The 24,065-nt window shown below is 47.3% G+C and overlaps 1 protein-coding gene across 1 annotated transcript in view; it reads right to left on the bottom strand.

The window, feature by feature from the left end:
- The window catches only part of Wdr62 (WD repeat domain 62), a 38,520-nt gene that overhangs the window by 9,282 nt on the left and 5,173 nt on the right, over positions 1-24,065 (bottom strand). Inside the window, exons 4-20 of the mRNA XM_077665666.1 lie at positions 21,031-21,151; positions 20,869-20,961; positions 18,837-18,953; positions 18,673-18,771; positions 16,198-16,383; positions 14,526-14,888; positions 12,366-12,491; positions 10,323-10,386; positions 9,339-9,453; positions 8,775-9,273; positions 7,484-7,659; positions 6,911-7,006; positions 5,596-5,622; positions 4,639-4,753; positions 2,468-2,599; positions 1,628-1,862; positions 325-786 (exon numbers count right to left, since the gene is read on the bottom strand). Of these exons, the coding sequence (XP_077521792.1) occupies positions 325-786; positions 1,628-1,862; positions 2,468-2,599; positions 4,639-4,753; positions 5,596-5,622; positions 6,911-7,006; positions 7,484-7,659; positions 8,775-9,273; positions 9,339-9,453; positions 10,323-10,386; positions 12,366-12,491; positions 14,526-14,888; positions 16,198-16,383; positions 18,673-18,771; positions 18,837-18,953; positions 20,869-20,961; positions 21,031-21,151 (3,026 nt within the window). The remainder of the gene's footprint in view (positions 1-324; positions 787-1,627; positions 1,863-2,467; positions 2,600-4,638; positions 4,754-5,595; positions 5,623-6,910; positions 7,007-7,483; positions 7,660-8,774; positions 9,274-9,338; positions 9,454-10,322; positions 10,387-12,365; positions 12,492-14,525; positions 14,889-16,197; positions 16,384-18,672; positions 18,772-18,836; positions 18,954-20,868; positions 20,962-21,030; positions 21,152-24,065) is intronic.

Consider the following 24,065-nt stretch of genomic DNA (forward strand, 5'->3'; position numbering starts at 1 on the left):
GCTAGAAGCTTCCACGTCAGTGACTACCTTGGATGATCATATAAGGCATAAATGGAGGAGGCTTGCTTGTGCTTAGTGCCATACTTCAATTTTGCATCTCGTCATGATGGAAAAAGATAACCTCCCTACATTCCACCTAACCAATGACACAGTATGTGAACTTCCTGTAGCAGTGCAGGCCGAATCACCTGCACAAAGCCACCGTAGCTGGCAAAGTTTGCATGAGGGTGTTTTGCGACAGACACATTGAAAATGGGTCACACATGCTAGTAATTCTGGCTGTGCGTGGGATGATGTACGTTACTTAATGTGCTTGACAAGCACCTGTGGAGAAGGTGAGGCGGCGCCTGGCCGAGATGTCGGTCATGGACGCCGTGCGGCGGATGAGGTTCTCCTCGGGTGTGGAGGCCAGCAGGTCGCCGCTGCTCTTGCTGCTGCACCAGCCAAGGGCATTCAACTTCTGCCGTGCCTGGTTCAGGGCCTGCGCCAGCTCCTCACGCCTGCGGCTGCTGTTGCTGGTGCTCCCGCCCACGGAAGATGGCAGGGAGCCCGTCTCCAAGCTTGGCCGGTGGTGCCGCGCCGAAAGGCTAGAGCGCGGGCTGGGGCCTGTCACCGTCAGGGACGGCGGCGTGACGGGCTGCTCCAGGCTCTCGTAGTTGGCACGCATGAAGTGCTCCCGCTGGCCCAGTTTGTCCAGGTTCTCAGTGCTGACGCACAGCGACAGGGGCCGCAGCTCGGCAGCACTGCTCGAGTCCTCATCCTCGCTGTTGGCTTCACTCTGCAGGTCTGTGAATGCATGGCCATGGTGAGGACTGCCCTCTCGAGCTCACAGAATCACAGGCATTTTGCTGCCTCTACAACGAAACCTGATCAAGGCAGATGAGGGTGTTCAAAAATGGCCTCAACATTTTAGAACCAATTTACTCTGCTGGCAAAAGCAATGATAGGGGAATCACCAGAAGAGCATTGGCGTGGCTGCTATGCCAATATTCTATTGGCAACAATGTGCCCAACGAGATGTAAGGCAAAGAAAGAAGCAGTGACCATTGTGAACTTAATTATTAGACGAGGACACAGAACATCTCATGGCCACAGGGGACAGTTGGGCAGAGCCAGACTTCATTAGCACTACAACAAGACGATCGGGTACTACGAATGCATTAACTAAATGGTCCCGTCTGTGTTTCTTTCAATTCCTACTTGCTCACAACATTTAAGCCCACACTTTAATGTGGTCTACCAAGTACAAGGAACAGCTTGTGCCCTTACAACCATTCAGTGAGTGGTAGATAGGACGGAAGGAAGTCATTTTTTTTTTCGCTGTCGCACTCTTACTGCTATAATGCAATAGTAGCTTGGTTTGGGCTCATTGGTAACAGTTTTTTGAAAACACAGCGCAAAAAAGACACAAACAACACAAAGGTGGATGGGACAGGCGCTAACTTGCAACTTTATTTCCCATTTCATAAAGTTGCAACTTAGCGCCTGTCCTGTCCACATCTGTGTAGTCCGTGTCTTTACTGCGCTATGCTTTCCAAAAACTGCCATAAAAAAAAACTGCCAAGCAAACTGCTGGCCTGAAATATTAATGGTGTGAGCACACACACACTTGTGGATGCAGACTCACCTGGGGTGCTGTTGTAGACGCGCCGGTGAGGACGTCGCCGAGGCAAATCAGCCTCAGTCACACGGAAGCTGGCCACAGATTCGGTGGTCCCGTCCTGGGGCACGGGGTAGAGGACGCTGCCGCTGCCTTCTGTGTCCGAATGCTCATCTTCAGCATCCCCATCCTCCATACGCACACTGCCACTGGCAGCACTACTTGAATCACCTTCCCGCGCTGCCCCGCCACTGCCAGGCAGCTGCAACACAAGCGTGCCACCCAAGTCATTCAGCTGTAAGCGACCAGCTCGGCAACACCTACTGCAATGCTACCACCAAGTCACTGACACAATGAACGGGAGAAAACCTGTCCCCGTGCATCTAATCTGCCCCGTGTCCATTCGACTGCACATCCATACATGTAACAATGACAATAAATATGCTTTCAAATTAATCTAACGCTCCGCTGCCCCACATTCCCATTTCTTCTCACAGACAAATGCAATTAGAGCCTGGAACAGTGATATCAACGTTACACAAACAAATGGAACTGCTGAGGGATCTTTTTCCACAGACTTTTAAACCAGAAATCACAGAATAGGTACCACAGCAGCTTGTAACGGGCAGTGCTCCTTACCCCGAGAACATACCAACCACGGAAAGCAAAAACTTTTAAGCACAGCAGGGTGCTGCCGGTTTTCCATTTTGCATCTCAATATAGCCAGTAAGGATTAGGTATGCCGTCCTGGGCAAGTTGCTGTCGTTCTTGCCCGCATGGTGTAGGAAGTGCAGACCCTTCCCCACATGACAGGAATAACTGCAACTGACTACGGGCAAATTGCCTAGTCTGCATGCCAATGCATACCTCCTTGCCATTCTCGAAGATGGCACGGGCTGCATCGAAGCGCTGGGCCCAGCGACCTCTAGGTTGTGGCACAGGCGGCGCGGCTGGAGGCTTGCTACTGGGTGGCAGGGGCTGCTGCTGCTGCTCCATCATCTGCACATGCGCACAACCTGTGATTGCCTGGCAAGGGGTCTCTGTATTATTGGAAGCGCAGGGGAAGGCCTGAAAACTTAATCAGGGATTTGGATGATATGCAATGCATGGCCGTGGGTGACAGTGTGAAACATGCGAGGATGAGGCAACACAGACAATGCAAGAGCTCGCTTCTAACTCCTGGTCTGCTGTTATAATCAGCGAATTTAAATGGCATGGACAAACAGCAATTTAGAGAATTGCAAAGCTGATGCAAACAACAGGCAAGCAATAACTCGCTAATGCCTTACCATGGTTACCTTGAAAGCTTATAACTCTGAGCATAGTTTTGCCTTCAAAATCATAACCTTTAGATGCTCCTGTAATGGCTCCTAATAGAGGATTGATAATATAAATAAATGATTGGTTTTTATGCTTTAGTCTTATAGGATTTAACGTCCCAAGGTGACTCAGGCTTCAAGTAAATGATTAAATAAACAAGTAACAAAAGATACAGCATAAATAATGCCACAAGCAAAGACAGGTCAAGTGCTTCACCACAAACTGAGGTTTTTTGAGACTTTCATTTATCTGTAACACCATGTACTGTCTGTTTGTTTTCTGTGCTTTGTCACCTGTTGCAGCTTAAAAGTACCCCCAATGAACATCAAGCATTACCAAGCCTGCCTTGCTACCCTGCCCAGTCAGCATGATCATGCACTCTAAAGAAAAAGGCAACTCTTTGGCACACAATGCCTTGACTACTGCAAATAGCAATGCAAATCAGAGTAAACCCCAAAGGGTAAAGGATGCTCGCTACTTTCTTAAGAATTTATTTGTTGGACTGACAAGTGCTGTGTACTGAGGTTTGCTCACCTGCTAATTTTCAATAGTACCAATGCACCCACCTTAGATGACATTAGACGAAAAAACCTTTTAAAAGATGGCGACAAACAGCAAGCCGTCCCTGAATGAGTTGTCTTTTTCACATTGCCTTGACCTCGGCATAGGCTCATTTCCTAAAAAAATAAAGAGGAATGTGAGGTGCACACCAAATCATCGGGGATTTTTGAACGCGGTGCGTCGACAGTGGTGCGTCGGACAGCGGAGCGTTGCGCATGTGAATGGTGTGTGCGATGCGACGGCGACGAAGGGCGTGGCGAGCACGAGGAGCGGAGAGCTGACATGTCAGAAAACCGAGGTGTAAAGGAAGAAAGCGCAGCGGAGATCGTGTCATTAAAGCGTGGTGGAGGCAATCGTCGGACGTTGGGTCCATGCTGCCGTGGACCTCCCTTGGATCACTGACGCAAGCTTCCTGCGTTCCTTTCAAGCGTGGAGCAGGCAGCCGTCAGACTTTGGGTCCGTGCTGCTGTAGAACTCCCTTGGATCACAGACGCAAGCCTCCTGCATTCCTTGCTAGTGTGGAGGTAGCAGCCGATGGACTGAGGGTCCGTGCTGCCAAAAGGCACCCTTGGATAGCCTGCTTTAAGCCTCTGGCGTTTCGTGACGCCGTCGACGGGACCTGGCTACGTTTTTCCTGCTGCTGCCAAGTTCTTCGGGCTCTTGACGGGAGACCACCGGCGTATCCCTGTGTTCCTCTCCGCTCCTAATACCACCTGGCTCATTTCCGTCACTTCCGTCGACGCAACGCCATCGACAGGTCGCAGTTCATCAACCCGCGTTCCGTCCTGTCTACAAGGTATCCCCGCTTCGCCTGGGACACTCAGTACCGGATGAACTCTTTCCTTTATTGTGTAGTGTTGTAGGCATGTTGAGTGTGTGTTTTTCGTGTTTCCGTTTCTTTAAATTATAAATACAGCTTCGTTTCGTTTTGTTTGACCTCTTTGTTCTCTTGTTCGTGACAAGGTGCACACAGTAGTGTCGCATTTGCAGACATATGACACCTCTATCTGCATGCCAACCGGAGAGGCAAAAACTTTTCTGGTATGATTGGGTTCCTGGCTGCATGGGGGTGCATGCACTGCAGAGTGGGTGCAATGCAGAGTGGGTGCATGAGGTACAGAGTGAGTGCATGATGTGTTTATTCCATGCATCCATACCTGCTTCTTGGCCCAGGAGGGCAGGGGCCCCAGACTGAAACGGTATTCAGGAGACTCCTCCTGCGGACTGCCCGACACCAGGGGCCGTGCCACTGCTACCGAGGAGGGTGACCGCCTGCATCAGAGAAGGGGCGAGCCATACCTTCAAAATCGAACCAGCCGCAAAACTCCACTTCAGAGGCCTCCCCAGAGGCCATTTGCTGAAGATCAGCACACACCGGTGAACATAAATTCCATTATTAGCAAACTGCTATGCTGTAAAATCTTTAAGCTGTCCTGTGAAATTTGTTTTAATGCTACAGATGATGCCACAATCTGCAGACCCCAGACACCTGCAGATTTTGAACCAGCCAATATAGCAGGTTTTGAAACATCAAAAATGCCAGGAGGTTCGCAACTGGTGTGATCAGATAGCTCTGGAGCAGGAGCTACTACAGGAGCTGCATATATCAAGATTTTTTTCAATCGGAGTACAGAAAGTACTGTTTACTTGCATGATGAACATACTTTTTTCCTGAAAACCTCTAAAAAGTTGGAGGTTTCTTCATTACATGGAGGTAAAATATTCAGGAATAGTCAACAAGTTTAACCTTAAACCCACATGTATAACTCTTATAGCAGTCCGCAATGCTAATAAAATGAGCCAACTACAGCTGACTGCAGCCCTACTTCCACCATTCAGCATGAAGCCCTACTGAAACAAAGTTGCTACAATCCTCATGTGGAAGATCAAACAGAGAAGCCCTTTGTGACTAGGCGTGGGTTCTATCATTGTCAGATTTCTCGCAGGCTGTTCTTTCTGCAGGGTGAGATACAGAAGCACCGAAATTTGAAAGACGGCACTTTATAGTTTTGCGCAGTGGTGCGCAGGGTTGCGCACAACCCCTGGCCACAACCACACTGCAAAACAAGCAAAGCACCAGCACGCAATGACTGTGGTAAGATGGCTCCACTCACGGGTCTCGGTCGGACTCCAGGCTGCTCCTGCAAGTGGAGAGGAAAAAAGAGAGGGATTTTGTCCAGAACTAAAGCGCTGTACCATAGGAACACACAGAGCGGCTGCCCCTGCATTACTGAGCCAGGGGCCACACTATCCTCCAACAAAAGACATGTTTGAATGATGCTCATAAACAAGGATGCCAGAACTGGGAAGCAGAGCCTCCCCACCACAAGTATCCTTATTGGGGGCTCTGGCCCACCAAGCACCCCCCGTTACGGCATCTGCTTGCATGCAAGCAGACTACTCTTCCACGTAAGCAGGCAGCTCAGCTTACCTAAGCAGACATGTTGGAGTGGTGATCATCAAAGTTGCTCCACCTTTATAATTACTTGAAACCAAATTACCAATAATTAAGGTCCTCAGCTTTCCACAATTAAGCGATAAATCGCGGATTTAGACATTTTCCAAGGAAGTGTGCAATAGTAGACATGCACTCTTTTGATGCTACTGTTGTTACGACATCAGCAGGAACGACAGTATGGCAGAAATACGACTAATTTACCTTATTTACATGAGTATAATGTGAGGGGACTGTTCGAGAGCTGGGGGAAATTTTAAAAGAAACATTATTACAATTATAATGCAATCTCAAACTGATTCAGGCCACTCATAGTCGAGGGGGCCCCCAAAAATATAGACGGCACACTAAAATACAGAAGCAACGAATATGTCAACATTTTTGAAGCGGCGGCACTTCAGACGCATGTACCACAATCAAGCAAACTCAAACCTCCGATACTCTTAACGCACGCGGCCTCCCAAGCAGCCACCGTAACTGCCGCACCACAGCTACTCAGTATTTATAGATGCCCAGTCAAGTGACCATTTGCCTTTTTTTTTTACTTTCCCTGCACCACTCAACTCTTTCAGTGCTTTCTCTTTCTCAATGAACTGCACTGCCTTCTATCTACATCCATTGCAACCTTCTTTCCACTTAAACACGCACATTTTGCCCCACGATAAAGAAAAAGCTAGCTTCTCCTCGTGGCTTTCAAGCCTGGAGGTGAAGCTCACTTCCTTGAAAAGCTTCGAAACAAAAAATTGACACTCTAATTTTATTTTCAGAGCCATTATTTGATGTCTCTGGTGGAATCCTGCAGATTCTCTGTTCTCAACTCGCGGAATTTAAAATTTCCCGCCGCATAAAGTTAGGAGCCTGACTAATGATCATGACGCTCTGCTATGGTACACTGAAATGCTGCCACTTCGCTGCCAAGAACAAAAGGTCTACAAGCCTCTGTGCCAGTTAAATGCACCACACACAACACGCACCTGGCATCCTGCCACACGGTGGGCAGTGGTTCTCCAGCCTGGTTGCTGCGGATCGTCTGGCTCACTTCCGGTGGAAGACGCCACACAAAGATGCAGCTGCAGAAGGAAGAATGGAGGGCCCCCCCATAAGACTCAAGCATTGCCAGGGAACATTAAAAAAAAAATGTGTGCCAGCCCATAAGCAGATATGCTACCACCTTAATGGAGAACGACAGTAGTTTGATTTTAAAATAAATTGATAAGAAACAACTGCCCGCCAGCAGGTGCTCAGGGAAGTTCAAATAGCAAATAACGTTGAGTTGATTAATTTGCACTAGTTGTTTCAATATTTTTTACCTTTTCTTTGCTTCTTGCACACACACGTCCTGTAGTGCTACCTGCTCTAACTGTGTTACCTGCTGTAATCTGCGCCTGAAGTGGTGTTATTACCTATATTATGTGAGTGTAGCGCAAAACGGGACAAAGGACAAAGAAAGACGCGCACAACACAGGCACTATGGACATGCTGACTCGAAAGCCAAGCTGTACTCGGAGAAAAGCCTTCTGCATCTCAACGTGCACAGCTGCACGCACCTGTCGCCCGAGACGGAGATGAGGTGGCGGCCGTCATGGCTGAAGCGCAGCCCAGTGACCAGCTCTGAGTGGCCCAGCATAGAAGCCAGGCACTCGCCTGTGCTGTACTCGTACAGTGCCAGCGTTTTGTCGGTGCAGCTGGTTGCCAGATAGGTGCCCGTCGGGTCCAGAGCCACCTGCCACCAGACACACACACACACCAGATTATGGTGCCTCAGAAAGGAGAGGATACATGCCAACCAAAGAACAAACCTGCACGTGAACTGCTACTGCCAGACCATGAGCAGTGAAGATGCATATCATATAATAAATGCACATGTGCATGCTGTTGCCAGGTCCGTGCAGAGCTCAGCATATTTTGAACGTTATTGCCACACCTATTCCCGTAAAGGCTGGACTCCTCCATCTGCATTTTCTATACTAGTGGTGGTCCACATCCCAAATGGTTGGAAACCGCATCGCTACAGCACCCAACTCTCCTGCCTTGACCACCTACATACTTAATTCCATGACAAGTATGAGGGATGCTTAATAATGCTTTCGGATGAATAGCCTCAAAAGCTGTTCATCTGAAATGAAACAAATAGTCCAGCATAGGACTGAACCAAAGGAGACAAAGGTCGCCAAAGGCACAGAGCAGAATCTCAGGAGAATCTCAGGAGCATCAAAGGCAAGACGTTTGGAAGGTTCTCAGAGACAAGCGAAAGGCAGCAAAAGGCTAAATCTACAGCTTGCCGACGGCACCGAAAGAGAGGGTTTGGGTTATAGGGGTTTAACGTCCCAAAGCGACTCAGGCTATGAGAGACGCCGTAGTGAAGGACTCCGGAAATTTCGACCACCTGGGGTTCTTTAACGTGCACTGACATCGCACAGCACACGGGCCTCTAGAATTTCGCCTCCATCGAAATTCGACCGCCGCGGCCGGGATCGAACCCGCGTCTTTCGGGCCGGTAGCCGAGCACCGTAACCACTCAGCCACCGCGGCGGCTGGCACCGAAAGAGAGTGCTGCAACAGGGTGCATGAAGTTTCAAAGCACTGGCTATCATTTGCCTGCTCTAATGCAACAGTTTTCCCTAAAAATGCCAACATATCAGGTTCAGTAGCGGCAGAGTCAGTGATTCATACTAATTACTTCAATACAGTAACAATGACCTAACTGGGTGTATGATAACAAGCTTCCATGTCCCATAGCACTGCATTTTTACGAAGTCAGTGAGAAAGTCTCCCTCCCATATCCCAGTCTGTCCTCCAGAAGCAATGCAATTACAAGAAGCAATTTGATCAACGCACCTTGATGAGCGTGCCTTCCTCTGCAGGGCTTCCCCGGAAGCAGCGTGTGTTCTTGCCTGAGGCCAGTGCATAGACCCGCACCTGTCGGTCCTGGCAGGCAGCCAGTATGTGCTCCTGCGAGCTGTCCACCTCCATGTCGTACAGCGTGGTCTTGCCCACCACGTGGTGCTTCCGCGAGAAAGCTGGTGGGCCCTGAGACGGCTGCTGTGCCTTGCGGAAGACTATGGACTTGTCCGCGCCACAAGAAATCATCTGCAGTGTGCCCGGTGCCCGCACGAAGCGCACAGCTGTGATGGAGGACGAGTGGTCGTCCAGGGTCTGCTGGAATGCATACTCTTGTTCCACGTCGAACAGATGCACGTAGCGGTCGCGGCTGCCCGAGGCCAGCAACCGGCCGCCCTCGTCTGGAGGCCCCGAGTACTCCAGGCACAGCACCTCGGAGTCATGCGCCTCGATTTTGCAGACCTCCTGGGCACCCGTCCGCCCCAGCTGGTGGATCCTGCACCAGCGGAGGAAGAGGTTTAGCATGAGGCCCCACCCACCATCAGGACATGCCTAACCCACCGAATGTTGCCTGTACGGTCGCCCGAGGCCAGCTGCTTCCCATCTGGGCTGATGCAAAGGCAGCGCACACCATTCTTGCCGTCGTACGTTGTGTCCACCTTGTCACTGCTGCCGCCTGCATGGAAAAGACTGCAACCATCGGCATTCCCCATGTTTTGCCTCACTTGGGGCATTCCCGAGTTAGAGGGTTTCAGGATGAGCTGTTTGTAAATTTTGTTGCCACCCAAGGTTGCAGCATCAGAAATTTCGGAGATGTGTCCATAAACCAGCATCCTATTCTGCTCAACCTCTCCTCTGCTCAGCTTCCACAGCTGTGTCACCACTGAGTGAATGGCTTCCTGGCACTGGTCACCAGGTAAGTTGAATAACCACCCATGCCCAGTCTACGAGAGAGAGACCTGTTTCATCAATGGGCCAATGAATCAACCTGACATCCAGCAACCTAAATCAATCTCAGGCAGTAAGTACAAAGCACGCAGCGTTCTTGCTGCAATGATGGCCGAGTAATCACTCAGTGCTCAGTTTAGTCAAGGTCACAGACATCTAAGAAGAAGTAAGACAGATGCTCATGAGAAAATACAGATGCTTTTACCATAAAACAAGAAGGTGCTACAACTGTACTAACAAGGAGACAAAGAAGATTGGAGTTGACAGCAAACAGGAAGTGAGGCCAACTCACTAAAAAGCAGCAAGGCACCACAGAGGAAGATCCGAAAGCCAGCAAGCCGAGGCAGGAATGAGCAAGCGACATGGCAGAGTGGAAAAAGGAAGACCCACTCAAAGGACAGCGATGCCAGGGAAAAGAATGGAAAGCAGCCAAGAAGAGAACAGAACTTGCCAGACAGTGCTAGCCCATGACCGAAAAGAATTATCCAGAAGCAAGCATGCAAGGGGGAGGACTGGACAAAAGTGGCCAGCTTCCACCCACAGAGGGAAAATGTCTACGCCCGCCGTGCCGTAACAAGCGTGCCTCCTCCCTCCCACCTTGGAAGTCGGCGTCGCAGATGAAGGTCAGGTTGGGATCCATGTACAGGATGCTCAGCAGTTCCTGGGAACGACCGCATGCTCATCAACATTCAATTCAATTCATTCTGTTTCCGCAGCGGCCAACGCAAGACAATGCAGGCCTCAACGACAGGTAAGCCTGTTCCTTGTGACCACATGCCTGCACCCTAACAGAACACTGCTTGCAGAGAGCTAGCCTGCCAGATGTGTCTTGCCACGAGAAATCAATGAAGCCGTCGAAATGACATCCTAGGAGAGCATTTGTCTCAGCACTCTACATTTTAACAAGGACTTGCACATTTGATTTGGGCAACAGCGAGCCATCCTGTCAAGTGTGTGCTGAATCCTACCACATCTGTTTGTATCGTGTCGTAGAATGCGTTCGTGCTTTTTACTTTTGTGGTTGCTGTTCTAGAAATTCCATGGGGGCTAGCAATCTCCCAGCACACTTTTCTATTATTAAACTAACACGTGGTAAGCAATAGGAGACAGCCATTATTTCGGAAATCTAAATAATTCGAACTGCCGGCACAATCCCAGCCAACACCCATGTACGCTGATGGCGTCGGACACTCGCTTATTCAGATGCTATGAGTTTTGCACCAGTTAACTCGGACAGGCTCCTCGAGGTATGACCAGCACGGCAAGCGATCGTCTAAGTTGCCCTCCTTATACCCGAATTGCATGCTGCAGAGTTGCCCGCACACCTCTGATGTGCGTGCCGAAAAACACACGGCCCCTGCTCTTTAAAGGGGCTGTAATAAAGTTGCAGTATGCCTGCCATGTTAAAGCACGCCACTTCACGAATATTGTCCAGAAAGAATTTTTTAAAACGCTTTGTCAAAACAGAGTTATCTGCAGTCAAAATTTGAATTTCAGCGTCATCGCGCCTTTCCCTCTCCTCTCGTCACTTTTTGCACATTGGAATGTCAGTGCTCCTCCGCCGGCCCCCGCCTCATGAGGCTTCCTGACTCACCGGAGCTACGCCGCTAATTGGCCGCGGCCACAGTAGCTGCCTGACGTCTGAAAGAATCTAATTAATGGCCACCTCTCAACATGTATACGTAGATGCGAGCGACGGAGGAGGGTGCGAGCATGAAAAAGTCGCCAGGAAGGGCTTGCCAACTTTCGCGCGTGATTGTGGGTCCTCTGCTGCTTGTAGAAGTGTATTGTTTGGCTCAGGTGTTCATGACAACACAGTGCAGTGATTGAGCAAGTTGATGTCCTCTCCTCGGAAGGTGTTTCAGAGCCCCTTCAATAGTCGGACCACTTAGCTTCGGTGCTGCTTTTATGAGCTCCGCAATAGCCCGCCGTGACGGCGGCTGTCAGTCATGTATCAGCCAGCCAACCTAGCCCAGCAGCACGCCATTTCAGACACTGAGTGGCACCGCTGCACATTTCCCTCGCTTCCATCTGTGTGGCTCCTCCATTGCACTAACACTGCACACTCGCCATGTGGCGTTCGCTCTAGGTGCAGTGAAGCCTTCTCACAGGCGACGCAGCCGCTTGTGAGGGAGCTCCACTGCTATCGCATCACACTGTGAAGGATGCCGGGGAGGCCCTCAACTTTTTTGGAGCAGCTTGGCTTTGATGCTCCCAACAAAGTGCATGCAAAGTAATGATAGAAATGTGAGAAACAGTTAATGTCACATTGTCCTTATCTCAAAAGCAGGTGACCACTGACCAGCGTTCCAAATAAATTTATCATGATTTAAGTGGTTGTTGTCAGTTCTTTCAGGGTCACTTGATAATTCGAACCTTGGAGAATTCAAACATTTTTTCCAGTCCCTTGAAATTTGAATTAATAAGCTCTTACTGTAAATGAGTACATTTTGTTTAATGCATATTGTAGCTTGACTGCAGCTGCTCCAATATTTAACAGTTTGCAAAACGAGAAATTTGTTCCGGAATCTGGAAGTATGTTACTCTTAGCTATACCATCCACGTTGCCCACAAGCAGCCTGTATCAAGACGGGGACAGGCTGCTTTTTGGCAACAGGGCATCATGAATTGGGCACTTACGGGGCAGTAGATGTTGCGGCTTCCCGCGGCTGCTGCTCGATCCAGGTTCCACACCCGAATCGTGTCGTCGCTCGAACAGGTAAGGAATGTGCCAGGAGGTAATAGGTCCTTGCTAGACGGGTAGTTCTGCATGAATAACAGGCACACTTCTGAACCTCTCGAATACGTCTGAACAAAATGTCATTTAACTCAACTGAGTGTCTTGTCATTCTACATGAGGTTTTTCAACAACATTCAGCTGAAATGAAGCCGACAGAGCATGGCAAAATGCTTTGGAAACTTTCAGATACCCTCAAGACATGAGTGGGCATACCCTTGTTCACAGCAGCTTTGCACCGTCATTTGGGAAAAAAAATGTTTGAGCAAATGTAACTACTTTTGGCACATCCAAGTATACTAGTTGTGTGTTAGCTTTCATGGGCAATATGGTTCCAATACACGGTGGCTCCAGTACTCATGCAGCTGTAAATGTGTCGTACTGTACTTCAATTCCGTCGGCTCTGGCTTCAATTTTGCAGTCCACCTGCACAACATCAGTCATCCCTCAAGCAGAAAAACATCCTTCGTTGGTGGTGCTTCTCTTGCCGTCATTTACTTGTAAAACAGCAGCAATAGCAAACACATAAAACAAGCAAACAGACACCACAAAACGACACACAAAGCAATGAAAAACCAATGCTGATGGAAAAAAAAAAAATAAAAAGACAGGCACCTAGTTCACAGAAAAGCTTGCAACCATAAGTTGAACTGAGGAAAGAAAAAGAAAATGAAATGTGAAATTATGTTTACAATTTCTTGTTGCTCTAACCGACATTCCTTTTGCAGGCCAGCTACGCATTTCAAAGGCTCAACAAATGCTATCAAAACAAAACTTGATGGCAGTAGTGCGATTGCAGAATGGCAAGGGAATACCGAGTTTTTCAAATGCCCCTAGTAGGTAATTAACGTGGCGCCCTGCAGAAATCCATTGAGTGAGTGCAAGTGCCACTGCGAGCCTCAAATGTCATGCGGTTCTGCTGCTATGAATTCACTAAGCATGGGTATTAGTCATCACACACCACTCTGCTTTATCGGACGTCAGTATTAAGATCATTTTGGGAAGGTCTCACAAAACAGCAGCAGACTGGCCCATGCCACATCCGAGTGCAATACTTCCACAAAGACCATGCTTGGGCAACACGGGGGCAAACCAAGCATGAGCATGCCTCTCGTAGAACTGCCAAGCCAGCCCAAAGCCAAAGTAACAGAGCTGTTCAGCAGCCACTGACTACAGCAGGCTGGTCGAGCAAGTCGAACACCTGCCACTCACTCAAACGAGCTGAAGCTGAACACTCTGACTTGCTCAAGTGCAGCCATACCAGCAGGTCTCTGCCTCGTGAGATCAGGGCTGCTGGAAACGCCCTAGGATTTTTTTCCTTCTTGTCACTTGTGGGCAATGCTTATGGGGGGGGGGGCCTCCCCTCTCACACACACCCCTGTGGAAATTATGAAGGGCATCAAGTGTGCTCGTGGCATTGTAAATTGAAAGGTTTTTTTTCCCACTGCAACAGTGGCAAGTGTCTGAAGGGCACCTGAAACCTACAATGTGAAATGTTTAAACATTCAATCAAAGCAAAGAAAATTTGCAACTTTGCTGAAGCCATCCAAACACACTGCTGCCACAGCAACATGGCCAAAGTTTGCAGAACAATAAACAATCCGAGGCCAGGACCCCTTGATATCTTTAACGGTGATAAAACTTGAATCTAGGCTCCACACAGAGAAAGAACCAACTACTACAAAACAGTAAAGGAAACATTGGCTTAATAAAGGTAAGCACAGAATGGAATATAATATTAGGCGATGCAACTTACCATTGTCATTCATTTTCCAAACATAAAAAGCGCAATTTATACACAACCTCTACACACCTTTCCAGTGCTCTTGCGCATATTCTACACAACAGAAAGACATCAACGATCTCCGACATTTGAGAACGGTGCTGCTGCTCCTTGTAATCAGAGGCTGTGTCTCCAATACATGTGGTGCTGCAGCGCAGTCACTCTATACAGTGTACCAAGCTCTTCCACAGCGTTACACAAAAGTTCCATGTCGAGCATGAAAATACCAACGGACTCTGCTGTGGCAATATTATATAATGAAATAGACTGATGAACTTACCTCAATGCCCCAGATGCAGGCACTGTGGAAGAGGTAGGAGTGGCACTTGCCAATGCGCTTCAGGTCCCCCACATCCCACACAAAGAGGCTGTGGTCGTTGTAGACGCACGTCAACCGCCTGTGCATCTCATCCAGGCAGAGGGCTACAGTGTGCGGGTGCCGGGGGCCACTGCCTGTGGCGGATGGTGGTGGGGGTGGGGGCGCACCCCCGGTTGCCAGGGCCAGGTCCAGCCCCAGAGGGTGGGGCCGTGGCAGTGTTGCCAGGAAGTGCAGAGTAGAGGGGCTGAAGCAGCGCACCACTCCGTCCGCACAGCCCACGAACAGGCAGTCTCGGCCCACCGAAATGCAGTTGGCACAGCTACTCTGCATGGGTGAGAGGGGAGAAGAGAACGTGAGGAAGGATTCGCGCCTATTTAATGCAATAGCATTAGAGGTCCCGTTCACGAAAAGAGCTGGCGTCCATCTGTCTGCGTCACGAAAAAGCAGGTGGCAATGAAATTAATTCAAATAAACTCAACGAATTTGCCACCTGCCCACCGTGGCACTGGGCACCATCTCGTTAATCGTCATCAGCATCACCTTCATCAAGTGAGAGACAGCCTCCCGAAGAACTACCTGTGCAAAGAATTAGCCTTAAAGGAGCTTGGGAAGAGCAACCCAAGTCTCACAAACCACACGGGTGACTCTATCTGAAACAGCCGCCTGCTGGGGCAGTGGTGCATTGCTTAACCGCTGCACCACTGCACCGGGAGGGGTATGAGGACTCCCCTCAATCTATGAATCGTTGAAAGAGAAGGAAAACTTCTGTCGGAGGGCTCTCGAATATTATCGCATTGTACTCTTAACAGTAGGTGAAACGCTGCCCAAGCTTTTTTTCTTTTTCTTTTTTCAGATGGCTAAAACTTCTCAAATATCATATGAAACAATGCCCTACTCAACTCAAGACCTGACATTAACTGGAAATGCCAGATACTGCTGACATATTTCAAAGTCTTTGGGGTGCTTAGAACTATTGGCTTTGTTACAGAAATAATTTTAAAAACTCGCACTCAAGGGAAGACTGGCACGTAAAAAAATTAGAGGATATGCCTCAAGTGCCTCGATAGTGCATTTTTAATTGTAACAAACACCTCAGATAAGAGTACCATTTTCAAATATCTAAAGTTGTCTATTTCATTTTAATATGAATAACTTTTTCAACCTCCACAGGCAGACAGACTGCTGGCTAAGCCCATTTTGTACATAACTTAACGAAATTAAATCTGCCCACTTCCCTCCTCCCACATTGGCAGGCATGCAGTGCACATTCCGATTAGAAAATATCTGAGTGATTCGCAGACTATTTGAACAGATAATTGTATGCTTTCTACCGACTCCACAGTAGAAAAATCCCTGCTCCCATATATCCATCCCCTGCATTAGTGCCTGATAGGCACCCGTTCATGAATTCCATGTCATGGTCGGCGTAGCTAGGTCAGGCGTCACACCGAGGGAAAAGTCAGTCATCCTATCAAGGGACCAGTCAGGCCTAGCTCCAAGGGACAAGTCAGTCCCAGACTGAAAGGCAAGTCAGGCTTGAAACCCGAGAGACAAACAAGGCCTCATGCTCAGAGGTAAGTCAGGCCTCAAGCCGAGGAACAGTCAAGACTCACACTGCAGGACAAGCACTCACCCTGAGTTCGACCCACTTGTCGAGCAGGCGGCGGCTGTTGAACTCGCACAGCAGGCCTGACCGGGTGATGGCAAAGGTGCTGCCCTGGCACTCGCCCCGGCCGCATGCCACACCACAAAAGTAATTGTTTCGCTGGTCTCCTAGGATGGCTGATCGGCCCATCAGCGGCACGGGCTCCGGCTTGTACTGCAGTGCACCACACAACGCTCACAGAGGTTATGGGCAAGGCAATGCAAATGCTAGCCAGTTTTCCCACTGAGACTGACGTTACCCAACACCTCATCTACAATGTGGCAGAGCTGCAGATGCAGTCTGCAGCAAAAGCTGTTTGCCGAAAACCAGACAAGAAATTTCATGAGCTGCCTTCTCCATATGTCAGAATTAACCCAACACGGCCACGCTCGCACTTATAGCACTGTGAATGCTGCGGGTTGCACACTAAGACTTCGGAAGCAAGTGCAGCACAGGACTGCAAATTCTCGCACTGAATTCACTCAAAGGGCAAGGACAAGCATCTTGGTTCGGTAATCTTAGATATGTGGCAAAACCTGCTAGTATAATTTCACACGCCATTTCCTCCTCAGCACAAGGCCCAGGAAAAATATTCCACCACTCACCGCACGAGTTCTTTGAAGAGCTCTTTGGCCGGCATGGGAATGCTGAAAAGCTTGATCTTCATATTTAGCATGCCTAGTGTTTCACCAAGCATGCAGATTCAGCTGCAGACTCATGCACCACTTGGCACGGGTGAAATCCCAGTAACACATGACAAAAATGTAACTAACTTATGTAATGATGACAAAAAGACTTGCACACATCTGGTTTATCATATATAACAGACCACACTTATTCAACATAGGCAGCAAGCAATTTCCTGATGTTCCCATGTGGGGAAAGGTTGTAATTCTGCAGCCAAATCAACACTGTTAGCCATACACAGGCCAAGTCAAATACCAAATTTGCACTCCCCAGCATCCCCAGCGTATAAGAACTAAGTAACTGCAAGAAAAACACTGTGAGAACAACTGCAGTAGGTTTGCCTGGCAGCACTAGGAAAGTTGGTCAGTTCTAACTGGAGAAAAACGCTAAACTGTGAGTTGCCACATGGAACATTGTTTACCCAGTGGATTAGCAAGTGAGTCGACCATAGCGGAGGCAATAATAACAAACCTTCTTGACAACGGACAGTGAAAAGAACACCCAGGTAATAGCTGAAATGGTAACAGTCAACCATATGTCTTTCAAAGACTTAATTCAGGCACAATATACAGGATGCTGTCTTGCATTCATATTTTCCATGTATTGCAGAATTAGAGTGTGTCCAAAAGCGTGCAATTCGATTTGTCTCCTCTAACAACTTCATCCAGAGCTCCTCTGACATAAGAATAAACCTGGGATGGCCCCTTCTACAAGAGAGATGGAAATACATCCGGTTAAAACTATTCCACAATATCTTTGCAGGTGCAACGGGTTTAAGGAAAGAAACATATATACTTGACCGTACCTACAGGTCCACCCGAGCTGACCACTCCTTAAAAGTCCAAGAAAACAAGTGTCGAATAAATATATTTAAGCATTCCTCTTTTCCTAAAACCATCCATGACTGGAACAACTTACCGGAAGAGATTCTGTGCACCACCACCCTGTTTAGGCAATGCTTTAGCAAAGTTTCAGCTTAACTAAGTGTCATGTAAATTTTTATATCTGTGTGCTTCATGTGCATGCCGGGATGTCAGTAATATTAATATCCACATTTTTGTAAATACGTTGTAAGATTTTTATTTCTTCCTTCTGTCACATTTATACCGTTTATATCCACTTTTTTGTGAATGAGTTGTTGAATGTCAATCTTTTAACTCACAACATTGTACTTTCATTTCGCTCTATCCTACCTGTTATGTTATTTCTATGTTTTCCCCTGTACAATAATGCCCATTCGGGCATTGTAGTTATCTGAGTAAATAAATACTGAAAACCACTCCCTTCCTTTGGTTAAGACACATGAACTTCATGGTGCTTTCCTCTGTTTTAATGGCCACTTTAAAAAAAATAACAGACAGTTTAGCATGGTTAAGAGCGGAATATTGTGCAGTAGCCTTAGTTAGGGTGGGCACTAAAGGTTCTTATGTGCTAAAGGCACCTGACCTAAAGCCCTTTACCATAAAGGGGTTTGGTCTAAAGGCCTTCTACCCAAAAGCCTTTACCCAGAAGGCATTTACCATGAAGGCCTTTACCCTGAAGGCCTTTGGGTAAAGGCCTGCCAGGTCTACAAATCTGGCAGGTTGCCTACAACCCGGTAGGCAGGTGGGCCGCTTGCCACAAAGCAGGTTTTAGGGGTGTGTGTGTACGTACACATGCCCGAAATCAGAAAATGCACCTAGTAATGCTAACACACTAAAAGCTATCAATAAGGCCCTCGTTTTTCCACAATTTTGGAAGTGCGTTGTCAAAAGTAGTGCACACAGCAGTACCCACCTTGGTGCCCCGAGAGTATTCCAGGTACCAGAACTTGACGTGGCGGTTGCCCACGGTGACAAAGTAGTGCCCGCCAGAAGAAAAGGACACGGCTTTGACCTGCAAAAGGATGTCGTCCCATCTGTGAGAATAGCCCCCAAAAGCAGTGTGGCCACGTCACCCACCTTGGCCGACACCTTGTTGGAGGCCAGCTTGGTGTTGCTGCGCCAGTCCCACACGTTGACCACCATGTCGTGTTGGGTGCCCACCGACACCACATACTTGAGGTTAGGGGAAAAGGCCTGCATGCCGCCGCAGGACAGCAGGCAATGAGTGCACAGTCTGAGGACACAGTGCTGTATGTCAAAGAACCCCTGATGCCCTCAAAAGTTATGGTTCACTTTGCGCCGAATTCACTAGTGAAACAGCAATTATGCTCAAACTCACAAAGTGGCCTCTAGTCCTGGTACAAACCTGTCACCGGCCCTAATTTATCCTGCTGAAAATCTCAGGCCAAATATGCACCAAAAATCTCAAGGGGAACTACAAGCAGATGCATACTGCAAAAACGGCTAACACTGAGTAGCAGAGGATGGGGAAGGGAGGCATTTTGAACTGAAACAAAACAAGAATTTGTTCATAAAAATAATTTTAAAAAAAAGCAGACGGCTGCCTTGTTTTTTAGAGAAAGTTCTGAAGGGTTACCGACTGCAGCTCCGTCGGGTTGCATTCAGCATCACATCAGAAGCTCACCTAGGCATAAGTTTTTTTTTTCTCCTTGACATCTTTATAAATACACCCTGCCTTAAATCTTTTATGATAGGTTAGGTGTTTCTTCTAAAAATGCTATAAGACAAAACAGGGTACAGATAATCCAAAGACAGGTATGTTCTACTGCCTGCCTGTCAAGTGCCTATAAACTGTTAAGAAAACAGTTACATATACTTTCTTAAAGTGAAAGCTAAAATGGAGGTGCTGACACCTATTCCTAGTCTAAGCCTAGTGCCAACCTCATGCATACACTGGAACAGTAGCTCAATCTCTCTCCCCAATGCAAGTGTGCAGAGTAATTACCCCGTCTCCCATGCAATCTGATAAAATTCAACACTGAAGCAACGAATGACCCTCAAAGGAGGCCCTCTAGTCACTGGGGTCAACTGATTAACATGACCTTATGGTCAGTCGCCTTTCATTTGCCAGCCCCCTGCATTGTCACACTAGCAGGTGCAAGGGGATTAACCATGATGTCATGACAATCATTTAACACTATAGGCCACAGGGCTTCTTTTGAGGGTCACTTGCTGCTTCCCTCTCGAGTTGTACCTGACTTTAGTTCCTTCATCATCACTCAACTGTTGCAGCACACTTTTCATAATGCATAAACTCCGATGAGGTTCCAAAGGGTCTCGATATCAGGAATATGCTACAGGTATTACTGAGTGCCTCACACTTGTGAGCAGTGCCACGGATGCCCCTTCGCATTAACAGTTGAGTTAAATTTCCCACCCACACTTGCATGTTCTCATGCCACAAAAACCTGTGAATAAGCAAAATTAACTATTCAATAGTTTTTGCATGCAACAGCAACACTGCAGGCCATAGGACACGGTGCTGTGGAATGCACTTCTACCACTTGGAGTTTTTTAACATGTGTTGCGCAAACAATTTTTACCTAAAACCACTGCCCTGTCATTTACACAGGGTGACAGTACTCTAGTGCAAGACAGGAGACCAACAGGTCCTGTGACAACGACGACACTTCTAGTTCTCATCAGCTCACTGCAATGCCTGAAACTATAGCCTTTAAGTATAGCCTATAACTATAACCTTTTAACAAGTGCCATGTCTAGCCATACTGTGGTTTCCTCAACATATGCAACAGGGCAGTGTACTTTCTGATACATGCTCTGAGCTTGTTTTGGAAGAACAAAGAAAAAAAGCCCACACACACAAACTCTTTCGTAAAACTTCGACTTTTGCAAAGGAAGCATTCGTCACTACCAATAAACCATATTGATTATTGAACTCACAGTGCTTTTCCCACCAAAGCATCAAGTCATAGTTGCCAATGGTAGTTATATTCTACTAAAAACTATGACTACCAAGTGCACTATCTATAACTAACAACTACAACTAACAAGTCAAAATGGTGGCACTACAAAACCCATGATGAAATCAGCCTAACACGCCCAGAGCATGACTATGTTTGTGACATACCACGCAGGTGACGCCGAATTTGTGGCCTGGGAACTCGGCCACCTGGGTCTTCTCGGCAACATCCCAGATGCGCACATGCGGCTGATGCCCACACTGCAAAGAAACCAGCAACAATGGTTCAGCACCCATGTGCGCCCATCCACACCCACACGGTCCACCCACCTCTCCTGTGGCCAAGTACTTGCCATCCCAGGAGAAGGCCAGGCACGTGATGGTCTTCTTGGAGACATTGAGGATGTGCTGCTGCCGGTTCTTGCGAGTGTTGTACAGCACCAGCACACACCTGCACAAAAATCCCAGTACAGGTTAACTGCTTTGCACATGCAGTTAACTCTTCTCAGCATGCTGCACAAGAAGGCTATTCAAGCGATTCCTGTTTCAGTAATACTCCCGGTCAAATGATAGGGATATTGAGTGGCTATGAGTCACTCCCAATGGCTATGAAAACAAGAAAAAGTGGATAAAGTGGTGACAAACATGTAACCTTATTCTCAAGATGCAGAAGTAGCACACATTTGCTACATACAACTGAGGTGAATAAATTTTCTGGGCAGACTTTGCACTTCTCATCTTCCTGTCTAGCCAAAGCCATGCAAAACAAATTACCTTTCGTCATTCACCAGCTTGCACAGAACAATGCTTAAAGAATATCTCAGTCGCAAAAAAAAAAAAAAAGTGCATGCATGTGTGTATGAAAACTGAGCAAAAAAGAACCTATTGCAGTCATCCTGGCTGGAAGGCACCAGAAGCACTGGATGCCATGACAAGCGTGCACTTAAGCCACAGTCACTTCTAGACAATTTTTCTGCATTAAAACAATGGGTGGTCATCTGAACAACCTTTCAACACCAAAAAAAAAAAGCAATACTCTATTATTCACACCAGGCTGTTTTCAAAATGTCTGTATGTGCACCTCGCACACAAAAATAAATGCAAAGTCTGCCAATTTCTTTGCTGACCATGAAGCATGTAAGAAACATGCTATTTTCAAGAAACAGAAGTAACCCTCGTCCTTCACAATGAACTAACCTACACATGAAGACGCGACATGGTTGAGCACAAAAAAGTGCCGCTTCCTCATAACTGCTAACCAATTCATTGTCTATTAGAAAAAGAACCAACGCAGGCCAATCACTTCAGAGCAAAGCACCTCAAAGCCAACGGCTCACCTTGTCGATATGTAAAATTTCCAGCACTGCGATAAGATTAAATTTGCACATGAAGATTTGGAAGCTTTCAACCCTTTAAGACGCTTTGTACATGGTTGTGTACATTGAAAACTTGCTGCTTTTTCTCACAGGGTACTCTACCTAGCATTCATTGCTTTGTTTCAGGCCAGTTTCCTTCATGCTGCAAAAAGGATGCTTTTTTTTTTTGCCAGCTAACAAACGCAACAAATTATCGTTCTCAAAACAGTGACCACAGCAGGACGTTCTCTGCCATTTTCTTGCAGACAGTTTGCCACCAGTACTAATGTCAATTTTTTTTTCTTAAATTTCTAGCGTAATGTGCATCTTCAAAAAAATGCAATGATTCGACAAAGCCTAGCATGTTGATTTCCCAAATCCAGGTATATTAATACTGCATTTTCCAACTATTTCGGCGCTTTGTAAGAAACTTTGTACATGGGTGCCAAAAATTTAAACATTGGTGTGTTCTGTAAGAAAACTAACAACTTGCCATTCTTGAGGCCTGGGTATACTGTTTCGGCGGAAAAATATTTCTTCTGAATCGAAATGACTAATGACATCTGACAGAACAAAATGTCAAACACGTATACACATGCTAAAAAATGACAAATAATTCACAGTGTGAAAGCATTGCTGAAGGAAAGGAACAGAATCAATCAGGAACACACCTCAGCTCTAGAACTTCAAGACATACCAATACTAATACCAGAACTATTGGCCCTCATGCTTTGAGCAACACTACATGGCCTGAACATTAATACTAGTGCAGTGAATACTGGGCCATGGTACATGGCTGGCTGAGTCAATGGAAGCCAAGCCACTGTAACCAAAGACAGCCCAAGCGATGAGAAAAGACAAAGCAGAAAACTAAATCATCAGAAAACCTGAAAGTAAGACAGTTCATGTAATCAAAAATGAAATATCAAAAAAGAGAACATGTGATCACACACCTGCACACAGCAGGACTTGTGCCAAACAAAGCATTTCTCGAGGAAAAAAAGCCAATACAAAGGCATGTCAAAATCACACACAACACAATTCACAATGGATGTCCTGACCAAGAACAATGCCTGAAGAAAAATGGCAAAGTAAAAGAAGCAACTAGAGCAACCTGTAGATGCAATCTGCCAGCTTAGTTTGATACACAGTGTTATCTTACCCAAGGAAGCTGATTTATTATACTGTCGCAAAAGAACGTCAATGAAATTTTATGGGCCAAAGTGATACCAAGGGAGACACTCCAAAGTGGGGGGGGGGGCTCTGGACTAATTTCTACTACCAAGGGTTCCTCACACATGCACCATAATTTCAGCATATTCGCATATCTGCTTTCTGCCTCTACAGAAATGTGTCTGCTAGGGCCAGGACAGGAACACTCCCACAAAGTGGGAGGGTGACACACACGGCATTTAAAAAATATAGGAGGGACACTTAAGCTCTGCCTTAAGAATATTACTTGAGAGTGTTAATGAGTTAATGCCCATATATGCGGAATTGGTGATTCTCAACTTACATTCATATGTCTCTGGGAGTCTTAATACAACTTCTTGGGCAGCCGTTAAGTGATGGGCCACTGCCCTGCGATGGCAGGTGCTGCCACCGGTGGGTCTTGTGCGACCCAAGTTGCTTTTCCCAGGCAACCTCTCGCAACCATTAATTAAGCAACCATTAATTTAACTGCCACCTGCCACGGTGATTAGTTTGCTCACAATCAGGTGGGTAGGTTGTGATAACACCGCATGTTGCTCCTTCGGGGGTGGCTGCCTGGGCCACCCTATGGCACCTTATTTGTTGCTCACAATGCGTAACGGGCCTTTAACGTTGTCGCATTAAAAATGAAGCTGCAAACCGGAGCAGTACGAATGCACACCTTTTTACTACAAAAGCAATGCTCGTTCACCCCCTCTCCCCTCCTCCCGGAAATGTGACCTCTGTTGGAGTGAAGCCTCTAACCACCAGCCCCCACCCTATTGTACCCCCCCTAGCTAGGGGGCTGCCCTCCCACCC

The sequence above is a fragment of the Amblyomma americanum genome, chromosome 5 (assembly GCF_052857255.1).
Source record: "Amblyomma americanum isolate KBUSLIRL-KWMA chromosome 5, ASM5285725v1, whole genome shotgun sequence".
Lineage (NCBI taxonomy): Eukaryota > Metazoa > Arthropoda > Arachnida > Ixodida > Ixodidae > Amblyomma > Amblyomma americanum.